We start from the raw sequence: 11,292 nt of genomic DNA, 5'->3' as shown, positions 1-11,292 counted from the left end.
TTTCCTGAAGGAAGGAAAATAGAAGAAGCTGGTTTCAAAGTCCACCTAAACTGTCAGTCATGTCTCCCCTTCCTGCAGCTGCTGACAATGTGCATGGCTTCGCTTCAGTGTCTCAGATCAGGGTTGAGAAATGTTGGACCAGCCTCTTGTCTCCCTCCTTTGGACCCTCACCCAGCCGGCAGCCCCGCATGATGCGTGGACCAGTCAGGGCAGCAGTGGTCCTGTGCCCCCTGGAGTCTCACTGCACAGAGCCCAGTTACAGATGTGCGAAGCCCGCAGGCGTCGGCAGTGTTTAACACCAGGACCTGTGCTGATCTGGTGACATCTGTGCTTTTTATTTCTGGCTGGGGGGGAGGGGGGCAGAGAGCAGTAATTTGAGCAATTTGTTATTAAGGGTGAAGCTGTGAACAAACCTGGGAAGAGACTTTGGAGATCAAGTTCACACATGGCACATTTCTCCCGTCTCCCTGGTTAATGCAGCGCTGGGAGTGGACAGCAGCTTCCACAGGGGACTCCTGGATCTGGACGGACCTGGTTCTGTGCCTTTATATCTTGCTCTACATTTCAGGATTACAAGGCCAAAATCAAAGTGTAATTGTTCCCAAAAAAAGCATAAACATGTTATTCTGCCCAATTGGACTACATTGGACTGCCATTCTGAGACTACATGAGCAGAAATATTTCTAACATGAGCTGTTCAACAAATGAATCAGCACCACGACTGTAAACATCAGCGTTTTACTTCCTGTGGTGAATCGGACTTTCCAGACTTTCCAACTGGCTAATTAAAGGTCTTGTGCAAACACGGACACCACCGCCATCCCTGAGGAAAAGGCAGTGGGATGAGAAGTGCTGAGTGGGCAGAACGCACACCCCACACACGTGACACGGATGACCTGTTCCGTGTGCTCTCCCCTGCTGTGCACGGCCATTCCTGGACACAATCTGGTGCCTCGACATCAACGCCTCCCGGCAGCAGGCGGGTCGGTACGGAGCTGTAAACCACGCTGAGACAAAAGACTGCGGCCAGAAGCAGAGCCCAGGGTTTATTGTACCCCATTAAAAACCTTCACGCCCTGTCCAGCACACACTGCCACGGGTCCTTGAAGTGACTCCTGCCCTCCGTCACACAGGAAGCAGAGAGACAGCTGGGAGGGTCCGAGCAGCGGGGGGCCGTCTGAAGCAGGAGAGGGGCTGTGTGGGCCTGCAGCCACTCTCTGCTCTGGGTTTGGGGTCTGTAGTCTTCATTTTCATTAAATGTGTATATTTTGTCATCCCTGAGAAATGGTTTCTTCTAATAATAATAAAAATAATACTTTTATTTTCTTTACTGCCTTCAATATATTTTATACACTATTCATATCCTCAAGGAAGGATATTTATTTTCACAGACACAAAAATCAAGGTATAGATCCAATCAAAACGTCTCCCTGTCCATGAATATCAAGTTACAAACTTGCGCCCAGTTGTGGTTTCATTTATTGTCAGACGTCACTTTCTGCAGCCTGTACAGGAACTCTCAAGAGGGGACAAGACTGTGGTTTGCTGTTCACAGGCAGATTCGCTCTCTAATGGAGTACAGACCTCAATGAACAGACACGGAAGAGACAGTAGGGAAGCAGACCAGCCTGGCCCCCACGCATGGCGCAGCGCGCGTGAGTTTCTGTCATGAGGACGACAGCGGTGACCTGGTCTCCCTAGCCACCCAACCTGAACCCCACTGGGTTCCTGAAGGTCCAGACAATCAAGACAGAACATCTTGATTTGTTTTATTATTTGTCACAGTTTCCAGGATATGTGCTGCCCTCCAATGACAAAGACAGCACATAACATTCAGCCCGTTCCCCAAGGAGCTCCTGCCATCACATCCACCACACACACGCTGTCTACTATTAGTGCCTCTTAAATATTAACGACAATATTCTTTACCATTCACAGCAGAAAAAAATATTTGTCATAATTGGTAATGTTTACTTTTTAAATCAAACAAATGTTTTACAGCCTTTAGGACAGGGGAACAGTTTTAGTTCAACGTCAGCACTGGCCTCGTCTTTAGATCCCTCACTGAACAATAACATCAAAAATAATACAGAAAACTGAATTGAATCGCCTCACAATGAGCTGAAGCTGTGACTGAAAGAGGAGTGCAGTGTATTCGTTCATTTCTTTCTGTCAGCCGCAGCCGCCTGCACCCCAACAGCAGAGCAGCCTGCGTCTGTGAGAAGCACATTGCGATGCTGCCTCTATAAATCAAACCCCTGACATGCGGTGGGAAAAACACAACAACACAAAACACAGCGCATCCCTTATTCTGAGCACGTGACGACTGGTTAAAGAGCCATTTGTCAGAGAGCGGTCAGCCCAGCCATTGGCCAGGTGGAGTAACAGAGATCAATGCCCTGGCATCCATCATCACTCCATCACAGCGAACAACAAGGGGGCCTGCAGGTCACGACTTAATCCCCCCAGCTGCCATAGAGTATTAACCCCAAGCTGGGAGCCATTGTGGCCGGGGATGGACTGATCTTTTTGTCGTGGCTGGAGCTCCAGAGTCGCTGGGCTGTTACCCAGTCAGGGGGAGGCGGGGGGGCGAGAGTGGACAAAGATGAAGATGTGTCCAGTTTCACTAAGCTCTTAATCTCTTCCTCCTTTGTTGAGCGCAGGAACTCAATCCCCAGGTACACCGCATTCCTGCCGGGATTCCTGTTGGCCAGGAGGGAAGAGACGCTAGAAACGGGCTTTTCACCTCACAGGGCTGCTTTGTCAAATACAACAGGATGTGTACATTATTATTATTATTATTATTATTATTATTATTATTATTATTATTATTATTATTATTATTACTGACACTTGTCTTTGTCCAAACATTTCAGCGTTTGAGCCTCTGTTTCTTGTTTAAAACTGCTGCAAGTATCAAGGTATTGAACAGCTCAAGACATCTGCAATATTGTGAGGAGTGCAAAGGACGAACCCTGTCATTAAATGTGAGTATCTACTATTGAGAAGCTACAATAACTACATCGAGCTGCTCGTTTACTTCTGGTTTCCCCCAAACTCAGACACATAAAACATGCCGAGCCCTCGCTCTTCCCCTCCTGCCACTGGCTCTGGCTGCAGGGCTCATTATAAAAGAGTTGCTTGTGTGTTGCTTTTAGCCAGTTAATTATTGCCATATGCCAACTGCTTCCAGTAAATCCTCCTGCCTGTAACCAGCCTGCCATCACAGTTTCCACTACCTCCCTGCCTCTCCTACTCAACTAACTTGTGTTGAGCATGAAAAGTATTCAGTACAGATAGATGCTGGCTGCCACACTGTCACACTATTGACATTCTGGGACCCCCAGACACTCCATAGGTACCATATCCAACTAACCAAACAAAAAGAAAGAAATGAACCGGTCTTGTTCACCCAAGTGCTGCTTTTCAGTGGGCTGCTTCTAATTTTCCTGTGCAGCGGCGTCTCTCCCACCCCCAGCCTCCCTTCCCCCACGGCCCACAGCCCACAACCCCTCCACAGCCCTCAGACACACAGCGCTTGTGTGTGGCACTGACTCACGTCTCAACACTGGCTCGGCTTTCACTGAGGCCAGCTCTGTAAAACACTGAGCAATAATTCATCTCCATCACTTCGGTCAAGGTGTGCCAGCAGGTCCACTCCTCGTGAATAATAATCATCATTGTAATAATAATGCAAGTGAGCCAAAGTTTGGGAAACATGGGGTCTGATCTGGGAGCAAATGATTTGTGTGTGAGAAAATTTATCCTCAGCCAAAGCCATTCCCCCAGGAATGATGTGAATGGACACCCTCTGACTGAAGAGGTTGTTTGTGAGATTGACATTGTGAAGTCTCTACTTCTTTATATATGAAATGTGAAATTGTAACATCAGCTCTTCCCAATTAAATACCATGGTTAACCTTTATCAACAAAACAGGGCTACGTGAACTACACTTAAATAAACGATTGAATAAATAAATAGGCTACCCCAAATGGAAACTATAGCTTGGGCAGTAATGCATACAATAACTACATGTGCATTCATGTGTATATCGGTTTTAATATTATTTGTCAAGGTTGTCTCACTGTCGACCTTGTTGTCGGTTGATGTATTTAAAGGGCTGACTGGGGCTTTAAAAGTCAGCAGGATTTCTGAGAAGAGGGGCAGCAGCTGAGTGATTGAGTTTGAGTTGCATCTGTGTTTGGCACGGCGCGCTGCTGCCCAGTGTCGGGGTCTCTGTCGGAGGGACAGACCTGCCCGCTGCACCCACAGGAGCTCGGGTCTGGCTCGGGTTGCACTGTGTTTTCCTCTCACGTTTCTCCTCTGGGACTCTTCCTCTCCGCAGCCAATGGCCGCCGCCGCCCGCCTCGACCCGCCTCCTGGGCGCTGCGGGATAAAGGCAGAGCTGGACGCCGGCGGTGCCATCCGCCTCCGCCCGCCTCGCCGCCGCAGCAGCAGCAGCATCGGCCGCAGCATCATGCTCGACTCGCTGACCTTCCTCCTGGAGAAGATCTTCCTCCTGGCGCACTTCAACCTCTTCAAGTACATTTCCACGGGCGAGGGGAAGGCGTGCCCGGGCTGCCGCGACGGCTCCTCTTATCGGAGGGGGGATTTGCTGGAGGTGCCCCGCACCCTGTTCACCCACTTCGGCATCTACCTGGGCGACAACAGAGTGGCGCACCTGATGCCCGACATCATGCCGGTGCTGACCAGCGACAAGTGCCAGGTGCAGAAGGTGGTGACCAACAAGAGGCTGCTGCTGGGCGTGCTGTCCAAGGTGGCCAGCATACGGGTGGACACGGTGGAGGACTTTGCCTTCGGCTCCGCCGTCATAGTCAACCAGATGGACCGGCTGTGCGCCCAGCCGCCGCTGCCCGGGGAGGATGTGGCCCGGCGGGCGGAGAAGCTGGTGGGATCCACGCCGTACAGCCTGCTGTGGAATAACTGCGAGCACTTCGTCACCTACTGCCGCTACGGCGCGCCGGTGAGCCGCCAGACAGACAAGGTAGGACAGAGCTGGAGCTGCTTCTCACGGCTCACATACCTACACACACACACAACTCACATACCTACACACACACACACAACTCACATACCTACACACACACCTACACACACACAACTCACACACCTACACACACACAACTCACATACCTACACACACACACACCTACACACACACAACTCACACACACACACACAACTCACACACCTACACACACACAACTCACACACACACACCTACACACACACCTACACACACACAACTCACACACACCTACACACACACACAACTCACACACCTACACACCTACACACACACACACAACTCACACACCTACACACACCAACACACACAACTCACATACCTACACACACACAACTCACACACCTACACACACACAACTCACACACACACACAACTCACACACCTACACACACACCTACACACACACCTACACACACACAACTCACACACACACACAACTCACACACCTACACACACACAACTCACACACACCTACACACACACACAACTCACACACCTACACACCTACACACACACACACACAACTCACACACCTACACACACCAACACACACAACTCACATACCTACACACACACAACTCACACACCTACACACACACAACTCACATACCTACACACACACACCTACACACACACAACTCACACACACCTACACACAACTCACACACCTACACACACCTACACAACTCACATACCTACACACACACATAACTCACACACACATAACTCACACACCACTCACATACCTACACACACACACACAACTCACACACACCTACACACACAACTCACATACATACACACACACAACACACACACATAACTCACACACCTACACACACCTCACATATATACACACACAACTCACATACCTACACACTCACACACCTACACACACATATATACACACACAACTCGCATACCTACACACACACACACACACACAAACCTCATATATATATATATATATATATATATATATATCCCTGACGCACACCTCTGCACACATGTGTAGCCGGTATAGCGGGTCTCCGTGTCGGCGCGGTGAACACATCTGCTCCACGCTGATACAGACCCGCACTAAACAGCAGACAGCGCCTGCGCGCCCACTTCCCCCGCAGCGTTAGCGCTACACAGTTTCATCAGTCGTTTGGGTTGAGTGTAATGCTGGGAAGATGCATAATTCACAAGCGAAAACACAGTAATCAACGGATATAAACTGCCAGCGATAACACATGACTTGAGACACGGCTGGTTTGTATGCACTGGGGTGGTGGAAGTGCAAGGTGCTGTGAATGCGCTGCGCTTTGTGTTCCCACTCTTGCCCGCGGTATATCGGGGTGCTCTGGGCGTATATCGGTATATACCCCGGTCTCCATCAGGACGAGGGCGGGGTTATTACCCCAGGAGCAGCAGTGTGCGGGCGAGGAAAGACAGGAAGGAGCTTCTGAGCTCAGACTGGCATTGCTGGACACGGTGCGCCTTTCACTGTTGCTCCACTCAGCGCATCGCGCAGTGCCCTGTCTTAAATCTGCCCTCCCTGCACAATGTCAGACGCATGCTGTGTGTTGTCCTGTCGCACATACAACACCCAGGCAATAGCAGTATTGTACGAGTCGGAGATTATAATAAGTACCAGCATAATGCTTTAAATCGACCGCAACAGGCCAAACGCTATACAAGAGAACCTCTTGTACTGTCCCAGTTACAGCTCCAGTGCAAGTTACACCAAACCTTACTGCTGCTGTATTCATTATTCTCTCCAGTACTTTCATATTAATATCCAGTATTGTATTGCATGTCGTCTCTGTACGGGGGACACACAGTGAGCTGCTGAGCAGAGTCCTCTGTTTTTAGTCCCCTTCAGCCCACCCAGTTCCCAGTCTCTGAGCTGGTCTGATCCAGCTGACGAATTTAATACGGTCTCTATACACCAGCAGACTGTGTAACAGGCTGTGACACCTTGAATGAAAAGAATTTCTCAAGATACTCTAAACACCCTAACAATGTTGCAGTCTAACCAATAACATAAGCAGGTTAATTGAATAATTGAGAGAGAGAGAGAGAGAGAGAGAGAGAGAGAGAGAGAGAGAAGAGAGGAAAAGAGAGAGTGCGATGCTGGAACGAAAACCAGAAGACTCTGCCCCCTACCCCCAGTCTGAGAGCCCTGGGCTGGATCCTTTCACAGGGTCTTTCAGATCCCGCCTGGGCCGCAGACTCCATTGAGTGGCGCAGTCCGATGGTGGCAGGGTGCACGGTAGCCAACAAAGCAGATCACACACTATACAAGCCTGGCAGTGTCTGCTAGGATACATCCCTCGGGTATTGCATACAGCCATTCAGCAGCGGCACATTCTTCTCAGTCAAAGGCTCTTTGAGGATGGAGGCAGTCTGGGACGGTGGCCGAACAGAGGCGCGGAGGGAAGGGAAGGGCCGGAGCGGAGCTGGGGTGCAGCCGGAGCTGTCGAAAGCTCTAGGTCTCAGAAAGATCTGCAGTGTGTTTATGGTTTAGGATTAATTTCTCAGCCACCTTTTCTACCATCCGTTTACAGAAACAAGACACACACAGCTTTCCTCAGTTTGTGGGGGCTGTTTGTTATAGCTTTGTCTGCTATTCCAAACTCTAGTCAAACAGAATTTGGCAAAAAAAGTGCTGTTTTAATTAGTTTTATAAAAAGCACAGGTCATTATTTTCTTATATTTTAAGTGGTCTTTCTGTCCGGACTTCCTGTCTTTTTGGCCATATTTTCCCAAATGTTGTCCCCACTGTGATGATCATCACACACACACACACGCACACACGCACACTCACACACGCAAACGCTCACGCACACGCGCACACACACACACACACACACACACACACACACACCAATCAAACAAACACCTACACTAATAAGATCTTGTTGAGACACTGTGAGGGCTGCAGAGGAGTTGTCGAGGCTCAATAAACTTCCCGGTGGGATCAGTCAGATCAGTGTTTTAAATGGCCCTGTTGTGCTGCAAGCAAGAATGTTGGCTGGCGTCTTTGTGAGACTGAATTAACGTAGCAAAACACTTGTGTGCCCCCTGGTTAGGGATTAACGAGGGATTCTGGGATTGTCCACTTTGCATCACACACACATTTCTCAATCTTTAAACCCAATTGTCTGCCCAAAGCTTTCTTAAAAAATAAATAAATAAATAAATAAATAAAGTCCAGATTGTTTCTCAATGAGAACAAACAGAGCCTTCAACCAGCCGCGCCGCAGTACTGAATTAGATTAAATAGTTAAAACAGAAAGTTTATCAATGTGTTTGCTTGTTTGTTTTTTAGATAAATGTCGAGTTCTCAGTATTATGTGTATTGTCTTCACCTCACTTTGTTTCTCGCCACGTGTATGACCCTTGAATATAACGATCTGTGGTCGAAATGTGTGCATTATTAAATTACAATTTGTAAAACAAGACCAAACATTGAAACGGAAACTTTATTTTTATTTGTAATCTATTCTTGGACCAAAAGGCCACGGATGAATCGCATTTACCAAAGGAAACGTTAGTGAACCGCAATGTTTCTGCCTCTGATTTAAAAGTGGATACAATAAAACTGTAAGCAAACGTGTTTAGGCCCAGAACTACAGAGGACAGGGTTTTGGGGTTTTGAGGCCAAACATGTTCGTTTCATATATATTTTTAAAATCATAGATGGTATGTGGGAACTCGGCTCTAATTGAATCCATTCCCAGGCGGGGCTTTTCTCTGTCACTTCACTCACAGTCAACACTAACCGGAAATCAAACCACAAGAACACGGCCAGCTGTGTACAGAATATTACTGACTGTCATCCAGTGTGTGTGTGTGCGTGTGTTTGTTTGTGTCTGTGTGTCTGTGTTTGTGTGAGTGAGAGTGTGTGTCTATGTGTGTGAGTGTATGTGTCTGTGTGTCTGTGTTTGTGTGAGTGAGAGTGTGTGTGTGTGTGTGCGAGTGTCTGTGTCTGTGTGTGTGTATATATGTGTGTGTGCGTGTGTCTGTGTGTTTGTTTGTGTGAGTGTGAGTGTGTGTGTGTCTGTGTCTGTGTGTGTGTATATGTGTGTGTGTGTGTCTGCGTGTGTCTGTGTGTGTGTTTGTTTGTGTGAGTGAGAGTGTGTGTGTGTGTGTGAGTAGGTTAATTATAGTGTTCTCATACTGTGCTGCCTATGTTTCAGTCTGACGTCTCTGTCTTTGTGTTGCTTTGACTCCAGTTCTGTGAAGCAGTGAAAACGATGATTCGAGACCAGAGGAGTGTCCTTCTCTCGGCCTGCGTGGGGCTGCTGTCCATCCTGTACCTGGGACTGGCCCCAGCCACCACCCTGCCCACCATCCTGGTCCCCTTCACCCTCTGGATGGCCGGCTGACAAATCGCTCGATCAGCGTCCGTGCAATGCAGCTGAATACAGCCACAACGAAACACTTATATTGTATTATGGAGGAGCAGAGGATATATTTTTCTAATGTGTATTGCGATTAGAAAATTAGAGTTTTCTATTTTTTATATTACATTTTAGCTTACTGTGTAAGCCAACAATAATGTTTATAGTGACAAATTAATGATTTATTTCTTATATAACGAATCACTTTTATATAAGTTTTTTGTCCCAGGAGCACTGTACAGAAGTGATTGTCTAACAAATTCTAAAACTGTAATATTTGCCTTTACAGTCTAACGTTGTTTTGTAAATAAATGGTCCGTGTTTATCACAAAGAGCTTTTCTCTTCCTCTTTATTACCGATTACACCAGCCTTCAGATGAGTTTGAGTCGCACATGAGAATCCCTTCCTCTCTCTCTCTCTCTCTATATATATATATATATATATATATACACCTCTCGCATCAGAATCGTCTCTTTACACAGGGATACAAATCAATGAACCAAACCCCTCAATATCAACAGTATCTTTATTCTGAGATGTGAAGCAGTGTTGCAGTGTCAAGCACAGAGCCTTTGCGGGCTTCTACTCACCACTGATTACATCAGTAGATTACAGTTTTTTACAATCGCTCATTTCAGAACATTGGTGTCATTTCTCAAAACTCTAGACACAAAACTCACAACCGATGATCAAAATGCACATTTTTCAAAACTAACACTTTTTCCAATTGCTTGGATACAATACACATCAACCTCAGATCATTTGTTCAATGAACTAAAATCACCTGTTCAAAATGACACAACTTAATTGTATTAAAAAGTATTACCATTTCAAAATGCAATTCACACATTACATCTGAGATCACTGTCTATTCATTTCATTACAAAGATCTAACTATCAATTGATACAGCTGCTCATAGGTGATAGGTGACTGTTGCATTACTCTTAATGCATAGTTTTATGGAAACTGACGAACAATATTCCATGTTTTGATCATGAAAGTTTCAGGATAATGAGATCCATTGACACCAATAACTGAGGAACATGAACCAGTTGGACTACATTATCTATGGATGTAATATTTCATCATCATTCTTTATCAGACACTGTTTCTATGGTCTCATGTACCACTTTTCCACACCATGTTTTCAGATTTGACATTACTACATGTATGCAGGCCCTTGTAATTGCTTTTCCAATACTGGCACTCGTTACTGATGATTGATTTCACATTGTGGTACGAGTATATAGTGAAATGAGTGGTATACACCTCAACAACACAGCGATAACATGGAGCAAGAAGGTGATCCAGGTCAAGCAGTGGGAGGAGGAAGACGAGGAAGACGTGGTGATCAAAGGAATGGCTGGGGACACACACTCCTTCTGAGAGGTGGCCATGGGCCTCGTTTGATAGGTGTGGGGGGACGTGGTAGAGGACAAGGCCACGGACCAAGACAGCGGCAGCAGCAAACAGTGTCCAATGAAACCCGAGCTATAGTTGTAGACCATGTCATAAATCATGGCATGACAATGACTGAGGCAGCTACAATGATTCACCCAAACCCAAGAAGATCAACCGTGGCCTCAATCATCAGAACTTTCTGCAAGTCTTCAGCATGCACTAAACATTAGTCAAATGACTGTATACTGCATGCCAATGTGCACCACAGAGTGGGTGATGTGACTGAATGTATTCTTAATGTCATTTTCCCTGCAGAATAGAGACGAGGCCAAATAGGGGAGGCAGAGGCACAATTCTGACTGACCAACAAGAGTGGCTGTGGTCAGTTTGGTTCGGGACAGAAATGATATTTGCCATACAGACATTCGGCAGCACATCTTGGACAAT

The 11,292-nt window shown here is 46.9% G+C and overlaps 1 protein-coding gene across 1 annotated transcript; it reads left to right on the top strand.

Moving 5' to 3' along the window:
- The first annotated feature begins 4,432 nt into the window (after window positions 1–4,432).
- On the top strand, window positions 4,433–9,766 carry LOC136764165 (lecithin retinol acyltransferase). Its single transcript, XM_066717983.1, has 2 exons — window positions 4,433–5,006; window positions 9,275–9,766. The coding sequence occupies exons 1-2, from the start codon at window positions 4,479–4,481 to the stop codon at window positions 9,425–9,427; spliced, it is 681 nt and encodes a 226-aa protein (XP_066574080.1). The 5' UTR covers window positions 4,433–4,478; the 3' UTR covers window positions 9,428–9,766.
- Window positions 9,767–11,292: the final 1,526 nt, after the last annotated feature.

This window comes from Amia ocellicauda, chromosome 12, assembly GCF_036373705.1.
Source record: "Amia ocellicauda isolate fAmiCal2 chromosome 12, fAmiCal2.hap1, whole genome shotgun sequence".
NCBI lineage: Eukaryota > Metazoa > Chordata > Actinopteri > Amiiformes > Amiidae > Amia > Amia ocellicauda.
Note: the sequence above shows the minus strand (reverse complement) of the source record. Positions and strands in the feature narration are given on the sequence as shown.

Excerpts from the sequence above, each read along its gene's own strand:
- LOC136764165 (XM_066717983.1), top strand. The coding sequence starts at position 4,479 with ATGCTCGACTCGCTGACCTTCCTCCTGGAGAAGATCTTCCTCCTGGCG. Across the intron at positions 5,007-9,274 it reads TGAGCCGCCAGACAGACAAG|TTCTGTGAAGCAGTGAAAAC; the intron begins GTAGGACAGAGC and ends CTTTGACTCCAG.